The sequence below is a fragment of the Podarcis gaigeae genome (assembly GCF_964106915.1).
Source record: "Podarcis gaigeae genome assembly, chromosome: 6".
NCBI classification, from domain to species: Eukaryota; Metazoa; Chordata; class Lepidosauria; order Squamata; family Lacertidae; genus Podarcis; species Podarcis gaigeae.
In genome coordinates, this window is record NC_139682.1 from 39,181,377 (window position 1) to 39,203,465 (window position 22,089).

Consider the following 22,089-nt stretch of genomic DNA (forward strand, 5'->3'; position numbering starts at 1 on the left):
AATGGTTTCTTGAGAAACAGCTGCCATAGATCGGCCACATGCAAAAACCCAAAAGCTTATTTAAGACTGCTTATTTGTTTAAAGTAGCACACACAGGTTTGGCTGTTTATATACTGTATCTGAATATGTCTGAATATGTTGATTTCCCTGCCTACTGTTCCATGAGTATCAGTCACCACTAGGTACAGAATCTATTTTTAAAAATGAGATTTATGATCTTATATTCATGTATATGCTTTATTTCTTGTAAATTAATATATAATACAAATTCAACGTTAAAGTCTTTGATTCATGTAAGTGTATAATTATCTTCAGAAATTTACAATTTATCCCTTGTAGCTTTTAGGAAGTGCTCGTTTAATCAAGTGCCTGAAAAGAAAAGAAAACCCATCTCAAATACGAAATATCATTATACAGTGACATTTGTAACTTTCTAAAATGCAAAGTCTTTGAAAGAAGCAGCTGAACATCAACAAAACCCATTATGATTTACCTGTCATTTAAAACAGCCAGACAACTAAAACATCTGTCTGGGCATGCACAGTAAGCCAGCAACTTGTGTGCATTCAGCTTTACGTGCATGGCAAAAAAATATTTACAAAATTTAAAGGGGGCAGGTTCTGGAGGAGCACTAAGATGTCTCAGATAGTCTAGAGCAGGGGTTTTTATAGCCATAACTCAACAGAACTCAGTTCTGGAACCTCTCACGTGGGTGCCATTCTAAGAGAACGAGGGAGGTGTTTGTGGTGAATTCCAGCACTGTTTTTTCTAGAAAATTAGTACTGGTCTAGAGAGATCCTAGAGATGAAATAAAATACAAAATTTGAAAGGGGAAGTACTGTATAGAGAGAAGAGAAAATAAAACAGAATAAAGTTTGTTTTTTTTATAAAGAGGAATGGGGGAAGGGTGATAAAGTTTCAAAGATGCAACCACTGCAGTGGCCAATAAGGAACTGAGGGGGATGGGAGCATACCTACCAAAATGTGGAATGGAAGCAGACCTACCAAAATGTTTTTAGGAGCCCAACTTTCCCCCAAACTGGTCTGCTCCTGACTCTTTGATGCCAACTCTGATCAGCCCTAGCCAGCACAACCAAGGGTCATGGAATAGGGACTTGCAGTCCAAAGCATCTGAAAGGTACCTGCTCTAGAAAGTTCTTAATACTGCTCTGGGCACAGAACCCACACAATGGACTGTATAGAGACTACGAAGAACTCTTAAGTACAGATGCTGAGGACAAGCAATAAGGGATGCCTACCATTCTAAAACTGTGGTTGTGAGCTGGCTGCTTCTAATAACAAAATGCCACACTTAATGGATCTCAGTTTGAACCACAAATGAAGTCCTTCTGTCCCTATCTAGGACTGTAAGCAAAGAACATAATTTTTTCAATTTTATGAAATATTTCTGTGAAGTAGTTCCTCATTTTAAGTATCAGGTGAATTAAAGTATCAAAAAATATTTAATTGAGGTTGGAAGTTTGCCAGGAATTGGTAGATTTTCCAGTATCTAGAAATATTTTCTTGCTTACCACTGCTGCTGCTGCACTGTGAGTTGGGGAAGGCCGCTCCCTCCTCAGGCTGATTCCACCTGGCCCAGGGGGTGGGGCCCTGACTGACTCACCACCGCCACAGCTTAAGAGGCCTCATTGAGGCACTGGGACACCACTGCTGCTGCTGCACTATGAGTTGGGGAAGGCCGCTCCCTCCTCAGGCTGATTCCACCTGGCCCAGGGGGCGGGGCCCACACTCGCCACCGCTACAGTTTTAAGAACGCTGGTGTTGTTGCAGCAAATGTTAAAAATGTTTTTATATATTTTAAAGTGTTTTAAAGGGGTTTTGACTTTTTACTTTGTTGTACCACCGTGAACGGTGGTCTGTATACATGTATTTTTATTTTGTTCCGTTTTATGTTGGTTTGGGGTTGGATAGTGAGTGGGGTGGGGATTTGTTTTGTTGGTACAATTGTTTTTGGTTTGATTTGTTTTTCTATTTTGTAAATGGAGGTTGGTTTGAGGCTTGGGATTGCTACTGTAGTGGGGCGAGGGAGGTATGGCGGTGGGGGCAGATGTCATAGGCGAAGGGGATCGAGATACGGATATGCTCGTACCCCTTCCAATCTGCGCCCCATCCCGAGGGACGAAGGTAGGGTGAGCAAGGATTACTCACCTCCGTCACTGGTGTTGTGCAATGCCAGGTCTATAGGCAACAAAACCGCCACCCTGCAAGACTTCTTCACCTCGCACGGGGTTGACCTGGCTTGTGTGACGGAGACCTGGGTGCGCGAAGGGGAAACTGTTACCTTACGAGAGATGGCGCCCCCAGGTTTCTCTGTCCTCCACCAGTTGCGGACTGTGGGCCGGGGGGGAGGGGTGTCATTATTAATCCGAGAAGATTGTTCTTTCAGGGCTCTACCATCGCCATCGATTCCCGGCATTGAATGTGTTGGCCTAGTGTGGGGCTCCGAGGTTAGCTTGGCTGTCTGGCTGGTGTACCGGCCACCTAGCGCACCAGCAGCCACCCTGTCAGGCCTGCTGGAGGCGGTGGCCGGCTGGGCCTTGGAGTTCCCTAACCTATTGGTATTGGGGGACTTCAACATCCATGCTGATGCCATTCCCTCCTCACAGGCTCTGGACCTGGTGTCTTCCATGGCGACACTAGGGCTCTTCCAGTTTGTTTCGGGGCCCACACATCAAGCAGGCCACACGCTGGATTTGATCTTTGGCGCCGGTATAGATGTGATCATGTCTCCTTCGATGAAGGTGCCATGGTCTGATCCCTACGCTCTGAAAGCCAGGATTGATTTTCCACCCCCACCCTGCTTAGGTGGCGAGCCAATTTGGGCTCGCCCGCAGAGGCTGATGGGACCTTGCTCCCCCTGGCGACTCATTGACTCAGCTTGTTGAGAGCTGGAATATCCAGCTCCTAGCAGCCATCGATGAGATCGCACCTAGGCGCCCTCTGCGACCCCGCAGAAACCGGGCTCCCTGGTTTACCGAGGAGCTTCGGAAAATGAAGCGGGACCTCAGACGGCTAGAGCGAGTATGGCGGGGTGCCCGTGATGGAGCCTCAAGAACATCTTATAGGGTTTTTATGCAAACCTACAAGATGGCAGTGAAGGCCGCTAAGAATTCCTACTTCTCGGCCTCCATTGCCTCTGCTAGCTCTCGCCCGGCGCAATTATTTAGTATAATTAGGTCTTTAATGTCCCTTGAAGGACAGCCAAATTTAAATAACAATTTGACACACAGCTGTGAGGCATTTGCGAGCTTTTTTGTGGAGAAGGTCCTGTTGCTCCGCCATGACCTCCCTGCCAATTTGGATACAATAAAGGAACTGGAGGCCCCTCGACTGTCCTCGGGTCCAGTATTGGACCACTTTGACCGGATATCCCCAGCCGATGTGGACAGACTCCTCCAAGCTGGAAAGCCCACCACCTGTCCTCTTGACCCGTGCCTGCCTTGGCTGATTAGAGCGTGTCCAGGCGAGGTGCAGGCCTCCCTGGGTGATATCAATTTGTCCCTTGGCACCGGGATATTCCCAGGGGAACTGAAGGAGGCAGTGGTACATCCGCTCTTAAAGAAAACATAATTAGATTCCTTAGATCTATCCAATTACCGCCCGGTTTCGAATCTTCCATTCCTGGGTAAGGTGATTGAGAGAGCGGTTGCTGAACAGCTTGGTAGGTTTCTGGATGAAACATGGGCTCTCGATCCATTCCAGTCCGGCTTCCGCGCTGGTCATGGGACCGAGACGGCTCTGGTCGCCCTAACAGATGATCTCCGCAGGCAGCTGGATCGAGGCGGGTCGGGGCTGCTGATTCTTCTAGACCTGTCAGCAGCTTTCAACATGGTCGATCACGAACTCCTGGACCACCGCCTTGCCGACGTGGGGATACAGGGCACAGTCCTTCAATGGCTGCGGTCATTTCTCTCTGGTCGGGGACAGAGGGTGGCGCTTGGGGGGGAATTGTCATCGCGCCACTTCTTGGTGTGTGGAGTGTGTCTCCTTCTTTGAAGGTCTTTAAGCAGAGGCTTGACAACCATATGTCAGGAGTGCTCAGATGGTGCTCTGATGGTGTTTCCTGCTTGGCAGGGGGTTGGACTCGATGGCCCTTGTGGTCTCTTCCAACTCTATGATTCTACGATTCTATGAGTACCTCAGGGTGCGATTCTCTCCCCGATGCTTTTTAACATCTTTATGCGCCCCCTCGCCCAGCTTGTCTGGAGTTTTGGGCTGGGTTGCCATCAGTATGCCGATGACACCCAATTCTATCTGTTGATGGACGGCCATCCTGACTCGGCCCCAGACACACCGACCAGATGTCTGGAAGCTGTAGCTGGATGGTTACGTGGAAGCCGGTTGAAGTTAAATCCTTCGAAGACAGAGGTCCTCTGGCTGGGACGGAGCGATATGGGATTGAGGCGGCAACTCCCATCTCTTGCGGGGGTGCAATTAGTGCCAGCATCGTCCGTTAAGAGTTTGGGTGTAATCTTTGATACCTCCCTCTCTATGGAGGCACAGATTACAGCTATAATAAAGGCGGCATTTTTTCATCTCCGCCAAGCTAAGCAGTTGGCTCCTTATCTCTCTCGCCCTGACCTAGCCACTGTGATCCACGCGACGGTCACGTCCAGACTGGATTATTGTAACTCACTCTACGTGGGGCTGCCCTTGAGACTGACCCAGAAACTCCAGCGGGTGCAGAATGCCGCGGCGAGACTCCTTATGGGGTCTTCGCTGCGAGATCATATTCATCCGGTACTATACCAGCTGCACTGGCTCCCGGTGGACTACAGGATCAGGTTTAAGGTGCTGGTTTTAACCTTTAAAGCCCTATACGGCCTAGGACCCACGTACCTACGGGACCGCCTCTCCTGGTATGTCTCACAGAGAAATTTACAGTCTGCAAATAAAAATATCCTGAAGATCCCAGGTCACAGAGAGGTTAGGCTGGCCTCAGCTAGAGCCAGGGCTTCCTCGGCCGTGGCTCCAATCTGGTGGAACGCTCTGTCACAAGAGACTAGGGCCCTGTGGGACCTGACATTTTTCCGCAGGGCCTGCAAGACAGAGCTGTTCCACCAGGCCTTTGGTCACGGCGCAGCCTGACCCGCTCCTCTGGCAATCTGCACAGAATTTTGCTTAATGGTCGCCATCAATTTGATTTTAATTTTAATTTAATTAATTTTATAATGAATGTTTTTAGAATGTTGGATTATTTTGATTGTTGTTAGCCGCCCTGAGCCCAGCTTCGGCTGGGGAGGGCGGGATATAAATAAAATTTATTATTATTATTATTATTATTATTACCAATGAAGATCATTTGGCAGATTTGGGCAAGCATCTATTTTTCAGCTTTCTCCGAGGGCTGTTGCGAGGCCAAGATGGTGAAGTGAGTTCTTTGGAGCAACTTCAACTTCAAAACATGAATACAGTAAGCACATATGATGTCATTCATAGTAATTTATAGGAGAACTGAAACATAATTTACAGTGAAATCTTATTGTTTTAGATCAGGAGAATCCAACACAGTGCCCTCCTGATGTTGTTGGACTAGAGCTTCCATAAGTCCCAGGCAGCACAGGCAGTAGTTATAAACAGAGCTGGCCTGCCCATGAGGCAGGGTGAAGTGGCTGTGTCAGGTGGAAGAAGCACAAGAGGTGGTGTCCCAACACTGAAAGGGCCGATGTCGGGAGCACTCCAGCATGCTGCATTGCAGCTTCTCTCCCCAGTCCCTGGGACAGAGAAGACAAGCATCAAGCCCTTGCAGACTTGCTCCCACTTTTGCTGAGATTGGAGAGAGGAGGGTATTCTGGTGTGTCGCTTCACTTTTCTTCCTCACCCCTGGAGAAGAAAAGCGACAAAGCCTTGTGGAATGAGTTCAGCATGACTGGGGGTGAGAGCATTACAGTGTGCAGCAGAAGTGGGGAGGGTGTGGCAGGGGGCACAGAAAAGCACATTCTGTTTTTGTCCCATGTGGTGAAATGGGATAGGCCATCCCTGGTCATAAATGACAATGGTTGTAGTCCAACAATCTGAAGGGCACCATGTTAGCAACCCATTTCAGCTTTTCAGAGAAGACTGCTTAAGCCTTCTGCTTCTCTGCAACGTATCTCTGGCCCCAGCGCATACTTTGGGGGCCATTTAAATCAGAGCAGTGGTGAGCAAAGGAGCACTCTTCTTGCTTCTCAATAATTCCCTTCTGAAGTAGCCGTTGGGACTGTGCTAATAAGCACCTGCATATAGGTTTTAGTCTGGCCCATATTCTTCTACTTGAAGCAAATATCTACTCTTTAACTTATAGTTGTGTTTATAGAATTTTCACATTCATTACTAAAATGTTGAAAAGTGGAATCTGAAATAGGCACTTTCCTGTAACTATGTGTATTATAGGCACAGGTTTGCGGGACATTGCAGTTTACTGTGTGAACTGTCATACCACACAAGCATCACCCCATTTATGCACATTTCACTCATGCCCAACCGCGTATACATGCAATGCCAGGAAATAATTAAATAAAAAGATTTAAACCACAAAAAGGGCAGAAACAGCCAGAAAAGAGTGGGTAAAGTGGCAAAAATGGTGCAAGAAAGAGTGGGGAGATGTCTAGCAATCCCAGGTGCCTTTGCACCAACCTTTGAGCCCTGTAGACAGCAGGAGTTTGAGAAAGGAGGTTAGGAAGGAGCGATTGTGGTGGAGTCTAAAGGGTATTTACAGGCTTTTTATATGGTATTCCCCACTATACGTCATTTCATATATACAGTGGTGCCTCGCAAGACGAAATTAATTCGTTCCGCAAGTCTTTTCGTCTTGCGGGTTTTTCGTCTTGCGAAGCACGGTTTCCCATAGGAATGCATTAAAAATCAATTAATGCGTTCCTATGGAAACCACCTTCAGACCAGGTCCGGGGACAGTCTGTCCCCCGACCTCTTCTGAAGGCCAGCAAGGGGCGAAAGTCTTTGCTTCCCCCCCGCCTGCCTTCCCGGGACAGCGGAGACTTCTCCGCTGTCCCGGGGCGATCTTAAAATGCTGGCGGGCGGCAGTGAAGCCTTCGCTGCTGCCCACCAGCATTTTTAAAACCCCGGGACAGCGGAGGACTTCTCCGCTGTCCGGGGCGATCTTAAAATGCTGGCGGGCGGCAGCACTGCCACCCGCCAGCATTTTAAAATCGCCCCGGGACAGCGGAGGAATTCTCCGCTGTCCCGGGGCGATTTAAAAGCCCCCGGGAAGGCAGGCAGGGGGGACAAAGACTTTTGCCCCCCGCCCGCCTTTGGAAGAGGTCCTGGAGCTCTTCTGAAGGCGGGCGGGGGGCAAAAGTCTTTGCTCCCCCCCGCCTGCCTTCAAAAGCCGTCCGGGGGCTTTTAAATCGCCCCGGGACAGCGGAGAATTCCTCCGCTGTCCCGGGGCGATTTTAAAATGCAAAAGTCTTTGCTCCCCCTGCCTGCCTTCAAAAGCCCTCCGGGATAGCGGGAAGCGCTTCCCTGCTATCCCGGACTGCTTTTAAAATGCTGGCAGTGGGGAGCAAAGCCTTTCGGCCCCCGCTGGCCTTCCTGGACCTCTTCTGAAGGCCGGAGGGGGGGAAAAGGCTTTGCTCCCCCCCGCTAGCATTTAAAAGAGGTCCCCGGAGATTTCCCTATGGGCTTTCTTCTTGCGAAGCAAGCCCATAGGGAAATTCGTTTTGCGAAGCGCCTCCTAAACGGAAAACCCTTTCGTCTAGCGGGTTTTTCATCTTGCGAGGTGTTCGTCTTGCGGGGCACCACTGTACATGTGGTACTCAGGAATGTAACTGGCGAGGTACCTGTATTTCTTTGCACATTTATTTACTGAATGTGAGTGCGGAAATGCAGCATTAGCTAAAGATTAGCAAAAAGAATTTTGGCTTTAACACAATTTAAATTCAGACACATGTTAAAAGATGGGAAGTAGATCAGATCACAGATACAATTATTATTTGATTTTTAAGATAAATATGGCCCTAAATTGGGTATCTTTTTGAATGTGCTGTTGCATCGTATGTCCCTTTATTGCTTTTTCTCATTAAAAATATATATGTAGGAGCACATATCTTCCAGAGACCATATGCTGAGTTCATAGAGATGAGGGAGCCATACACAGTTATTATGGGATGCAGCACTATGGAAGCCTACTAATACTGATGATGCGGTGGCCTTTGCTGACCACCCTAAACAGAATACTGCCTCTCTCATTTAACACATAAGTAAAGGGTGATAGGGGTATTAAAGTTAAAAGAAAGGGAAGGAAAAGAAAGGGCAGAAATAAGCTGAGTCTACCTAGTACACTGATTTGCTTCTGAAGCTGCGGGGATGGCCCAATTTTCCTTGTACTGCTATCCTCTTGGATGTTTCACTTGAAAGGTCATTGCTGAGTAGGTTAGGACTGGCCACTGCTACTTTACTCTTTGGCTGCAAACTAAGTTCTTTGGTAGCTGTTGTGCTCTGCTGCATCTCTCTGCTCTCTGTTCTTGCCCTGTCAGAGAATGGAAGTATGGTCAACCCACTCTTTCAGCTAACCAATCTAGGCCTCTCCACTTCTCTAGGCTCAATGGAGAGCTCCACCTATATACTTGTTCCATGTCTCAGGGGGGTCATCTGTATAGAAGTATTCCACTGTTGTGAGGCGACCAAAACTGCAGCAAGGTACCAAACAAGGTGCAAAACCTATATAATTGTATATAAATTGGTGGGAATGGATTGGAACCAAAACCAACCCAACCCACCACACCACACCGTAATATAAAAACCACAATATCATTGCAGACAGAATACTATTTTTAATTTTAAAAGATGCTGCATTTATCTTTGAAAAGTAATTACAGAAAATGGGCTTCCTTCTCCCTCATGGAAGTGCTTTGTGGATGCATAAGGCCTTCTTTTCACTGTAACCCCCTGCCCATTTATCTAAGAGCAGGTCACATTGGACTTAATGGGATTTACTTCTGAGTAGACATGTACAGGATTGCACAGTTAATCACAATAGCCAAAGGAGTGGCTCAAGAAGAAGCACATTTAAGGTCCTGGAGTGGCCTAACCAGTCTCCAGATCTTAATCCCATCGAAAATCTGTGGAGGGAGCTGAAGGTTCAAGTAGCTACACATCAGCCTTGAAATCTTACTGACTTGGAGAGGATCTGCAAAGAGGAGTGGGACAAAATACCTCCTGAGATGTGTGCAAACCTGGTGGCCACCTACCAGAAACGTCTGACCTCTGTAATTGCCAACAAGGGTTTTGCCACCAAGTACCAAGTCATCTTTTGCAAAGGGATCAAATACTTATTTCACTCATTATACTGCACATCAATCTCTGACTTTTGTCTTCTGGGTTTCTGGGGGTGTTCATGTTGTTATTCTGTCTCTCACAGGCACAATAAACCTACCATTAAAATTATGGACTGGTCATTTCTTTGTCAGAGGGCGAATGGGAAAATTTAGCAGGGGATAAAATACTTCCCCCCCCTCACTGTAACTCCGAACAGCTTGGTGAAGATGTATAGAGCAGAATCAGATATGTGCTGGAAATGTAAAGAAATGGAGGGAATATTTTTTCATATGTGGTGGACATGTAAAAAGGTAAAATAATATTGGGAGATGATCTACGGTGAGTTGAAAAATTTTTTAAAATAACTTTCCCCAAAAGATTGGAGTCCTTCCTGTTTGGAATAGTTCAGACAGAAATTCCTAGGTGCCAGAAAAAATTATTAATGTATGCAACAATGGCAGCTTAAGTTTTGTTAGCCCCAAAATGGAAAGCAACGGAGGTCCCAGGCAAGGAGGATTGGCACCTTAAGATGTTAGAATACACAGAACTAGCAGGTTTATCACATAGAATAAGAGAGCAAGAACATGTATTCAAAGAAGAGTGGAAAATATTTATTGAATATATGGAAGTAATTTTATACAGCTGAAAACACTGGTAACATTAAGATAAATTCAACAGTGTAATGAATATTTGAGTGATGTAAGAGTGGAGAACTGATTAAAATGGTTAAAGTAAAATGTGCAGGAATGATAGACAAGCAAAATGAACCATGGAAGCAGGAGGGAAGTCATTGGAGATAAAATAGTATGAAAATTTTTGTTTTGAGATGTAAAATTGAAAATTCAATAAAAATTTAGAAACAGAAAACAGAAAATAAAAGAGGAGTTTAGTAATAAGAGATGTTTTACCTTGTTAAGTAAAAATTCTGATAAACCATTTTGGTTCCAACAATCAATATAGGTAATAGGCATCCTAAAAGAAAAAGAAAAAAAACACACAAGAAAAATACACCATACTATCCTATTAAAAAAAGCTCACAAGAGGCCAAGAAAACTCATGCATAATTCAAAAACAGTTTTGAAAATGTCCTTCAAATGTTACTCAAAGCATAATAACACCTCTTGAATGTTAACAATAAAATGCAATGATTTGTCATTAGGTGATCATGTTACTCCAAGACAAAAAAACACCAATTATTATGATGGAGTAAAGGTAAATTTCTGGTACTAAATAGCCTACACTGCTATTTAGTACCAGAAATCATTTTAAATTATTACCAGTAAATACCATGTGTGTGTGTGTGTGTGTGTGTGTGTGTGTGTGTGTGTGTGTGTTACAATGTACATATAGATTTTGGACCCAAGGATGAGATTCATCAATTGATGAGCAAATATCTGAGCACCAGTGCTAAACTGATAAAATGTGGAAGATTTACAAAGCACCAATGGTGTGCACAATGTTCAGAGTCAATTCAACAAAACGTAAGTCCTGTCTAGCAAAGAAAAATATGGGAGAAACTTCTAGGGGCATGAGCTGATTTTTAATCCATGCTTAATTTTCCCTTTTGAAAACCAGGGGACTTAATTTAATAAGGAGAATTAAGCATGGACTTAAATCTCTCCAAAAAGTGAAACTTCAAAATGCTTATCTCTGACCCCAGTATTTTTTGCTATTGGTAAAAAGCATCTGAAATTGTACAAAACACTGGTATTTAAATATGTTTAATATATCTTCCTGTTTCTCCCATTCATTTTCAATAAATTACCGTATTTTTTGCTCCATAAGACACACTTTTTTCCTCCTAAAAAGTAAGGGGAAATGTGAGTGCGTCTTATGGAGCGAATGGCGCTGAATAGAGAGGGAGAGCTGCGCAGCGCCCCTTCAGCGAAGCACCTCAACTGTGAAGCAGGAGGAACGGAGCCCCGCTTGCTGTCCTGGCTTCTGCCTTAGCAGTGCGCAGCCTCTTCTGGGCAGGGGGAGCCTTCATCCTGCTACCCTGAAGAGGCTTCGCACGGCAATCCCTCTTGCTCTTCTGGCTTCTGGGGTTCAGAATATTTTTTTCTTGTTTTCCTCCTCCAAAAATTAGGTGCGCCTTATGGTCTGGTGCGTCTTATAGCTCGAAAAATACGGTACATACCAGCTATAAGTAATCTCAGGAAAATACCTAGAAAAGAAGGGGAAATGGTTCTAATAAGCAAACTTCTCAGAAAAGAACATTGTAAGACTATTTCTCGAAAGTCTACTCATTCAGACTGGCAGTCTCATAAGAAAGTACTGCAGCTCAAGGTGGATTTCATATCACAACTGGTTTATATGTTTCGCTTACTGCACGTACTCTCATATATAACTTGGCCATTTTAAACTTTTTCCTATACTAATCAAGAAATCTTTTTTAAAAAAATAATATTTATTAACAGTTTAAACACTACAAAAGAAAAAAAGTTAAAACAATACAATACAATACAAAAGCAAAGACACTACATAACACTTACACTAAGACATTAAACTAACAAAAAACAAAAACAATTTAAAACACATCCAATAATTTCAATATCTTATCTTTCATTCACTTGTTTCAACAACCTCCTCACACCTCCCTTTTTGTATTCCACTTCAGTTAACTGTTTCAGCAATTCCTTTTCTTCTTCCTCTGTTTTCTGTCCTATAATTTATCTTAACATATTCTAACCTTATTTTTCCCCTTTAATACATTAGTAATCTATTTGTACTTAGTTCCTTATAACATTTCTACTAAAGCCATATAACTTCATTCCAACATTTTTCTAACATTCATTGATTTTACAGTATTTCTATAAATAATCTTTAAACTCTTTCCAGTCTTCTTTCACCGACTCTTCTCCCTGGTCTCGGATTCTGCCAGTCATTTCTGCCAGTTCCATATAGTCCATCAACCTGGGGGATCCAATCCAAAAGATAATACTGATATATCCACTATTCCTCTATTTGGTGATGTTCTATCCAATGCTCTTTGCTCTAGTCCTCTATCTGGTGATCTTCTATCCGATGCTCTTGGCTCTTTTCCAAGTTCCTTCTGCAGATCTTCTTCGTAATTATACAAAAACTTTGCTTTATCTTCTACTGATCTTATTATTATTTTCCTTCCTTTGAAACTGAAGGATAGACCTTGGGGAAACTCCCACCTAAAGATGATTTTATTCCTTCTCAGCAGGGCAACCAAATCTCCGTAGTTAGGCCTAAGATCCAAAAGATGTTTCGGGACGTCTTTAAAAATTTCCACTCTTGACTGTTGTACTTCTAAAGTCTTCTGGTAATGCCAACCCAAAATTCTGTCTCTCTCTTCTTTGGTTCAAAGGGTGATCAAACAGTCTCTTATTCTATTCTTCTTTTTTCCCCCTCCTCTTCCAAGTCTGAAGGCCCTCACAATTCTAAACTCTTCTCGACCCAAGTCCAAGTCCCAAAAGTTAGCAAATTCCTGCGTGAGAAAGTCTATCAAACTTTCCTTCTCCAGTTCAGGTAAAGCTCTGATCCTCAGATTGGTCTGTTTTTCTTTAAGTTCAATCATAGAAAGTGTCAGCTTCTGGTCATCAAGTTGCCTCTGTAGGGCTGGGACTCTCTCTCTCTCTCCAGTTGTGTTACTTTACATTCCACAGCAACAACTTTTTCCCTAGCTTCCTCCTCGGTCTGCCGTATCAAAGTAGATTCCTGTATCAATTTCTGAATGGTTTCTGTGTTGGTATTCACCTTTTGTCCCAGATTATTTATACTTTCTATATTTAGATCGATTTTAGTAGTTGCCACATCCACTTTCTTGTTAAGCTGTTCCAATGAATCATTTATCTTACTTAATGCAACCGCTAAGGCCTCTTCTGTTAACATTCCTCTTGATTTGGAATGTGCTGGTGCAGCCGCAGAAGAGGCAGGGGGGCCTGATGTTGAGGCTCTCCTAAATTGCTGCCAAGTCTTCCCAGATCTTAGTGTTTTTTCAGAAATTGACTGGTCTATTTTTTCCTTTCCATCTGCCATAATACTTAAAGGATTCAAGGTCAGTCCCACAGTCACACAGTTTTTATCTTACAGTTGGAAATTCCCCTAGCCCAGCTCTTGTAACAGTTTCCAAAGCTTCCTCTAGGGGGAAACAGTTTCTATTTGTATTAATCCGTAATGTCCCCTTTTAAACACAGTTTAAACAATAAACTTAGTTTCAGTTTTCAGTTACTTTTACTCTTTTTTAAGCGCAGACGGAGACAGTGGAAACAATGTATTTCTCTTATTTAGCTAGCTGTCAGTGAACGTTCTAATCACTGTCAATGAACATTCCAAAACGTCAGTCCTGCTAGCAGCCCGTTTCCAGGATCGGAGCGGTGGTATTTTAACTCTCTCCTGCAGGCATACTCAGTCCAAAACTTTCCCCCCTCTTCTCCTGCTTCCAAGGGGGGTTAAATATTTTTTATCGATGGAAATTTAGTCCTTTACAATAGGCTTTCCAAGACTTCAGCTTGCAGCCTCATTGCTTCAGTCTATTTACAAAAGGGGAAGGCGGACTTCCTGTATTGAACCTTCCTGTTTCGATGCCAAATTAAGACGTTTAAAAATCCAATTCTCCTGGGACTTCCAGGTCAGCGCCATCGATTAATGGTGGATTCCCTCTGAGTCTCGGAGGGACCAGCTCCATGGGATTGGGTCTTACCGCTGCGGCAAAGCGGGGGCCCTTTAAAAGTCACAGGCGGGGGAAGCCTGTGAATGTGGGGACTCAGCGGGCACCATTTGCCCCCCCCAATTCGCGAAGGGACCCCTTTTAAGGGCTCCGGAGCGGGACAGGGTGAGCGGCGTGGTGCTGAGAGTCGACTGCTTCTTCTGTGGAGTGAAGCCGCACAGCCATTATCGGAGAGCGCTGACTTTTTCCTGGGACAATTGGACTTTGAAAGCAACTACCTGTGAGTAGGATTAAATTGGATTTAAAAGGACTAAGAACAAGTTAATTTGACACCGAAGCGGGAAGGTATAAACAGGAAGTCTGCCTTCCCTTCTTGTAAACAGATCAAAGCAAAGAGACTGTAAAGCGGAAACTTGGAAAGACGTTTGGAAAAAGACTTAAATCCTAACATCAGGAAAGCGGTCTCCCCTCCAGATTGCAGGAGAGGAGGGGGGAAGATTTGAGTTGTATTTACCTGCAAAAAAAGGGGGAAAGGAAGCTAAAATCCACTGCCTAAAACCTGGGAACGGACTGCCCCTAGACAAAGAAGGCCACTCAATGGAAAGCCTATCGGTAAGCAGAGGACTTTTGACTTAGCTCTGCAAAAGAGATACAGTGTTTCTGGACTTCTCCTGGTTTAAAAGTAACTGTCTAAGTGCACTGAAACTTGTTTTTAAGTGAATTGGGGGACTCATAAGGACTATCTTTGTTTCTAAAAAGTTGCAAGCTTCGGCTGTTACTGTGTCCCCCTTGAGGAGGATTGACATTGCTACAATAACAACTGGGTTATAGGAAAATTCCTTTTCAAAACAAACTTTCAACCGTGGGATTGACCTTGGATTCTCATGAGAGTGTTATGGCAGATGGGAGAGGAAAGTTAGAGCTGGCGCAGGAAAAAACTACTAGGTCTAGCAGACACTATCGGGCTGACACTGCGCAGGAGTGAAGGGCTTCAACATCTGGAGCATCTGGAACATCAGGGGCTGCTCCTCCACAGGTCAAACCAAAAGTTATGTCATCCGAAGACGTTTTGGCACATGCACTTGGAAAAATTAATGACTCCTTGGAAAATTTAGCTAAGCAGGTAGCTGAGACAAATAAACAAGTAGCTGAAGCATCAGTTAAAATTGATTTGAATACTACAAGCATTAATAACTTGGGACAGAAGGTGAATACCAATACACAGTCTATTGAAAAATTATTACAGGAATCTGCTTCGACCCGAAAGATAGCTGAAGAAGCAAAAGATATTGCAACTGCTACTCAAGAGAAGATACCACCAGTATACAAGCAATTGGAGGACCACGGTTTGATATTGTCTATGATTGAACTGAAAGAGAAACAAAGAAATTTAAGAATCAGGGCTGTACCAGAACGTGAGAAAGATAATCTGGCTGACTTTCTTACACAGGAATTTACAGATTTTTGGCAACAGGACTTGGGGAAGGAAGAATTTAAGATAGTGAGTGCATTTAGACTTGGAAGAGGACAAAGGAGGAACAAGGTGAGGGACTGCTTGATTACTCTTCGAACAAAAGAGGAGAGACACAAAATTTTGAACCTGCACTATCAAAGGACTTTGGAAATTGACGACTCAAGTGTGGAGATATTTAAGGACATTCCAAAACATCTTTTGGACTTAAGGCTTACCTACGGAGACCTAGTTGCCCTGTTAAGAAGAAATAGAATTCTCTTTAGGTGGGAATTTCCCCAAGGCCTATCCTTTAAATATAAAGGAAGATAAAAATAAGATCAGTTAACGACAAAGACAGGTTTCTGAAAGACCACAAAGATCTACAGAAAGAAGTGGAATCCGGAGAAGAGCCAAGAGCACTGGAAAAAGGAATACTAGACATAGCAAACCTATCTTTTGGATTGCACGGACCAGAGAAAGAGACACCATTGACAGAACAAGAACAGACACTTGGTGCAGTCGGAGGCAAAGCGAAGTAACCCCATCATGGCTCTGCAACTTTTAAGTTGGAATTGCAACGGTCTTAACTCTCCTCGGATGAGAAAAAGTGTTTTTCACTTACTAAAAAAGGAACAATTGGACTTGATTTGTCTACAAGAAACACATGTAACAAGATTACACAGGAAATTACTTATTAATAAGAGATTGGGACAGGAGTTTATCTCATCTGACAAAGTTAAAAAAAGAGGAGTTGTGATATATGCAAAGGAGAGATTATTACGGAAATTAATTTTCAAAGATGAACAAGGAAGATTCCTGGCAATTGAAATTCAAGTTCAAGGAGAGAAATTTCTGATTGTAGGGATTTATGCACCGAATGAGGGGAAATCTGAATTTTTTAAAAAGTTGCATGAGACCTTATTGGACTATTTGGATTACAATCTGATTCTGATGGGGGACATGAATGGAGTAGTGTCTACAAACATGGACAAGGCACAAAGACAGGTAGTTACCAAGGATGGTAGACTACCAAAAACTTTTTTTGAGATGACAGACAATATGGACTTAGTGGACATTTGGAGAATAAAGAACCCCTTGGGAAGAGAGGGAACCTTCTTTTCTGAAGCCAAGATGACATGGACTAGAATTGACCAAATATGGGTAACTAGAGGAATAGCACCAAAGATAAAGAAAGTGGAAATCTGCCCAAAAACATGCTCTGACCATAACACTGTAAGGATGGAGATGAAGCAAATATCAACTGGCTCCTTCAGATGGAGGATGAATGACACCTTATTTAGAGATGAAGTGTATAAAAAGGCCCAAAAAACTTTGAGAGATTATTTTGAAATAAATATGAATACTAATGTAGAAAAAAGAGTAATCTGTGATGCAAGCAAAGCTGTTATGAGAGGGTTTTTGATACAACAGAATGCAATAAAGAAGAGAAGTCAAAATGAGAAGAAAGATAAAATTTTGGAGAAAATAAAAGAAAGTGAGAAGAAATTGAGAGCAAAACCAAAGTCGCAGGAGATCTTGAGAGAAATAAAATTATATCAAGTACAATATATGGAAATGATGAATCAGGAAATAGAATGGAAAATTAAACAAATGAGACAAAAAACATTTGAATCAGCTAATAAATGTGGGAAATTGCTGGCTTGGCAAATGAAAAAAAGACAAAAATTAAATACTATTACAAATTTAGAAGTGGAAGGAAAGAACATATATAACCCAATTGAGATTAGAAATTGTTTCCAGAGGTATTTTAAACAATTATATTCACAAGGGCCACAGAAAGAAATGGACATAGACAGATTTTTGAAGACAAATGGATTACAAAAAATTTCCCAAGAAAGTAAATTAATGTTGAACTGTAAAATATCTGAACAGGAAGTAGAAGGTGCCATTCAAAATATGCAATTGGGCAAATCTCCAGGACCGGATGGGCTGACTTCTAGATATTATAGATATTTGAAAGAGTGGTTATTACAACCTTTGAAGGAAGTCTGCAATGAAATTCTGGAAAGGAAAAGGGCACCAGAATCGTGGAAAGAGGTGTATATTACACTTATACCGAAAACAGACTGAAAAGACTCAGCTTAAGAACTACCGCCCTATATCGTTACTTAACGTGGATTACAAATTTTTTGCTGACATTTTGGCCAAGAGATTGAAGAAAGTATTGATGGAAGAGATTCATAAAGATCAAGCGGGCTTTCTCCCGGGAAGACATCTGTCTGATAATTTGAGGAACATAATTGATATCCTGGAAAAATTAGAAGTGAATATAAACACCAAAGCAGTTCTGATATTTGTGGACGCGGAGAAAGCTTTTGACAACATCTCTTGGAGTTTTATGAAAAAGAACATACAGGGGATGGGGGTAGGCCAAGGTTTTGAAAATGGTATAGGTGCAATATACTCTGAACAAAAGGCTAAATTAATTGTAAATTATGTGGTGACGGAAGAATTTAAGATAGAAAAAGGGACACGACAGGGGTGCCCAATTTCCCCATTGCTTTTTATATCGGTCCTGGAGGTTCTGCTGAATATGATTAGAAGGGACCGGTTGGTTAAAGGTATACAGGTCGGAGCCAAACAGTACAAACTGAGAGCATTTGCAGATGACTTAGTATTGACGTTACAGGAGCCAGAATCTAGTACTAAAAGGGTTTTAGAACTAATTCAAGAATTTGGTCAAGTGGCAGGATTTAAACTGAACAAGTTAAAAACTAAGGTTTTAGAGAAAAATTTAACACTGATTGAAAGAGAGAGGTTTTAGAATGAGACAGGTCTGACTGTGGTTAAGAAAGTGAAATACCTGGGGATTAACATGACACTAAAAATGGGAACTTATTTAAAGATAATTATGAAAAATGTTGGACGGAAGTGAAAAAAGACTTAGAAATTTGGTCAAATTTGAAGCTTTCCTTGTTGGGTCGAATTGCAGCTATAAAGATGAATGTATTGCCTAGAATGTTGTTTTTGTTTCAAACACTGCAAATTGTGGACAAGATAGACTATTTCAAGAAGTGGCAGAAAGATATTTCTAGATTTGTCTGGCAGGGCAAGAAACCCAGAATAAAATTTAAGATATTAACTGATGCAAAGGAAAGGGGTGGATTTGCCCTGCCAGACTTTAAACTTTACTATGAATCAGCAGCATTCTGCTGGTTGAAAGACTGGCTGCTTCTTGAGAACACAGACATTTTGGATTTAGAAGGTTTTAGCAATGTTTTTGGGTGGCATGCATATTTGTGGTACGACAAGGTTAAAGCACATAAAGCATTTAAAAACCATATTGTCAGGAAAGCATTGTTCAATGTTTGGATAAGATATAAGGATTTATTGGAAAATAAAACCCCAAGGTGGCTGTCACCAATGGAAGCAAAAGCCCAGAAAAAGCTCAATATGGAGGCCAAATGGTTGAAATATTGGGAAATTTTGGAACAAGAGGGAGATAGACTGAAACTGCAGAGTTTTGAGAAACTAAAAAACAAAGTGCGAGATTGGCTTCATTACTATCAGATAATGAGGCATATAATTTGGACAAGAAAATTGGCTTCCAGGTGGAAAAATCAAAATTAGAAACAGAACTGTTAGAACCCAAAACTAAGATTTTGTCAAAGATGTATAACTTGCTGTTGAAATGGAACACTCAGGATGAAATCTGCTATGATTAAATGGGCACAAGATGTTGGACATAACATTATGTTTGCTGACTGGGAACAGTTGTGGACCACAGGTATGAAATTTACGGCATGTAATGCCTTAAGAGAGAATATTATGAAAATGATATACAGGTGGTACATGACCCCAGTCAAGCTTGCAAAAATCTATCATTTGCCCGATAATAAATGTTGGAAATGTAAAGAAACTGAAGGTACATTCTTTCACCTTTGGTGGGCGTGCCCAAGGATTAAGGCTTTCTGGGAAATGATCTATAATGACATGAAAAAGGTATTTAAATATACCTTTCTGAAGAAACCAGAGGCCTTCCTTCTGGGCACTGTCGGCCAATTGGTGTCAAAGAAGGACAGAACTTTTTTTATGTACACCACAACAGCAGCAAGAATACTTATTGCAAAGTATTGGAAGACAAATGATGTACCCACTTTGGAAGAATGGCAGACGAAGGTGATGGACTATATGGGATTGGCAGAAATGACTGGCAGAATCCGAGACCAGGGAGAAGAGTCGGTGGAAGAAGATTGGAAGAAATTTAAAGACTATCTACAGAAATATTGTAAAATTAATGAATGTTGGAATGATGTTGGATAGAAATTAAGGGGTTTCCAGCTGTAATGCTTTAAGAGAATATGAAAAAACGTTATAAACAGGTAAAAATCTAATGGTAAGGATTTGCTGAACCAACAATTTGAAGTGGAATACAAAAAAGGGAGGTATGAGGAGGTCCGGGAAATAAGCTAAAGGAAAATTAGCAATGGAAAATCTGTGTGTTTTTAACTATTTTTATTTTGTATTTTTGTTATTTTTTTCATTTTTATTGTAATACTTTAAAAAATCTTAATAAATATCCTATTAAAAAAAATCCAATTCTCCTACTTCGCTCTACTCACTCGTAGTTGCTTTAAAGTCAAATTGTCCACAGGAAAAAGTCAGCGCTCTCCGGCAACAGCTATACGGCTTCGCTACGTGGAAGAAGCAGTCGATTCGAAGCACCTGCACCCCTCACCCCACGTCGCTCCGGATCCCCGAAACCGGGTTTCCCCGCGAGTAGGGGAGGTGCAAAAGGTGCCCGCCGAATCCCACATTCACAGGCTTCACCCGCCTGTGATTTTTAATGGGTCTCCGCCTTCACCGTGGCGGCCAGACCCGGATTCCCACAAAGCAAATTCCTCCCGATCAGAGGAATTCCACCATTGCCGGAGGCGCCAACCCGGATGTCCTACTAAACAAGAAATCATACAGGTTTAAAAGAATAATCATAGACTTTATTTGACTCATTAATTCCAAATCTTTTTTTTTCTCTCCCCCCCCCCTTTGCTAGGGTTAGAATTTGCTTTTACAGTACTAAAGCTGCAAGTCTCATATTAAAAATAAGTACTTACAAATCCTCACATTTCATGAAAACAGAGCTATACTCATCCTCGAGCTGTTTAGATGAAAGGTAGGAAATAAATGTAATAAAACAATGGTTTTAAACTCATGATGCACCAAAATACCTTAGTCTGTTTTAAGAAGCTGTGTGAAATTGGTTCTAGAAATGTGAAGGGGATAGCAACAGATACATATAAAATACTTGATTTTTCAGTTTAAACATGGTAGATAAATCACTCTAGGAATCAGATCTCAATGTGAGTATCACAGAGGGTGAATGGACACACACCTCCTTTTAAAACTATTTCCACTAAAATTAAAGAATCAACACTGAAACTTATTCATAGATGGCACTGGACTCCAGTATGCCTACATTACATTGACAACTCCATTCCACCTGTATATTGGAGAGGTTACCAAATATTGGAGACCTTAATTCATCTTTGGTGTGAGTGCTCAAAGGTACAAGTTTTTGGTGATCTGTGTTCAAGACCATATCAGAACTGCTACACTAGTAGGTTGAAATGAAAGTGGTCTTAGATCCACAGAAATAAAGACTTGGAAGGGGCCACAAGGGTCATCTAGTTCAACCCTCTGCAATGCAGGAATCTTTTTGTCCAATGTGGGGCTCAAACCCACAATCCTGAGAGTAAGAGTCTTACAGTATGTTCTACCAAATGAGCTATCTCACAGGCATAGCTTTGCTTTCTCTTTTTCAAAGGCGAAACAAATATCTGTTATCTAAGTCACTTGTTTGTAATCTTCTGACTACTGTGCATGTGTAGAAGGACACAGAAGGCTGTTCATTTTGTAAATGGTGTGACAGAGTGTGGCATCTGGCACTAAAGGACAAGATCATACAAAAGTGTTAGCTAGCTAGAAGGGAAACTACAAATGACATGCTTGAGACAGTTTGGTTTCAGTTTATTTCTTTTATTAGCTCCCAAACAGAAGTGCTCAAACCTACGGTAACTCACAGCTCCTTCTGGAGAGGTTCATTGGCCATATTCTTCAATACATGTTTATATGATGAAAATATACTTGTATGTAACTGGCCATAAGGATTAAAACCAATGACTCATTTTGTTTGTGTTTGTTTGCTTTTCAATAAAAACAATATTACAAAAAAGTAAAAAAGCTAGTAGGGCAGGGACGTGATGGGGTAGGTTCACCTATGAGGGAATGGTGAAAGAAATGGATTCTCCAGCCTCTCAGAATAAACAACCTTCTTCCTAGATCATTATATCAAGTAGTAGAGGAGACTCTGAAGTGACTACATAGAGGGCCAGCTAATCCTTTAAATTTTGATGCACTACTGTGAGATAAAATGTCTAGATTCTGTACCACTATGAAAGAATATATTTAAAAGAAGGCAGCCTCATATCAATGGAAAAGTATTTGGCATGTTACATTTTCACAAGGATTAATACTTACTCAGATAGCAACGTGGAATATTAGGCAACCATTTTTTTCCACCAATGTATTTAATCTTAGATGATCCTTCCAAAAAATAGCCAGCATAGCACTCAATAATAACTTCATCTCCAGGGTAATAGTATTCTTTTTTCCCTTTTTTTATTATTCCTTTAGGGATATGGAGTTTAGCAGTGTCTGGGGATAATCTAACTGAAAGCAAATAATGATCATAAACAATAAAGTA

At 42.1% G+C, this 22,089-nt stretch overlaps 1 protein-coding gene across 11 annotated transcripts in view; it reads right to left on the minus strand.

The window, feature by feature from the left end:
* Window positions 1-218: 218 nt before the first annotated feature.
* The window catches only part of LOC310847599 (membrane cofactor protein-like), a 42,701-nt gene continuing 20,830 nt past the window's right edge, over window positions 219-22,089 (minus strand). For 4 of the 11 annotated variants that reach the window (XM_083745526.1, XM_083745519.1, XM_083745521.1 and 1 more), the window contains 6 exons: window positions 21,864-22,051; window positions 11,414-11,440; window positions 10,185-10,248; window positions 8,293-8,488; window positions 5,311-5,844; window positions 219-369 (listed from right to left, as the gene is read on the minus strand). In XM_083745526.1, coding sequence (XP_083601652.1) covers window positions 8,293-8,488; window positions 10,185-10,248; window positions 11,414-11,440; window positions 21,864-22,051 — 475 coding nt within the window. In that variant the 3' untranslated portion in view covers window positions 219-369; window positions 5,311-5,844. Of the gene's footprint in view, window positions 370-5,310; window positions 5,845-8,292; window positions 8,489-10,184; window positions 10,249-11,413; window positions 11,441-20,364; window positions 22,056-22,089 lie in introns of those variants that run through there. The other 7 variants (XM_083745523.1, XM_083745528.1, XM_083745522.1 and 4 more) reach the window with 6 other exon arrangements.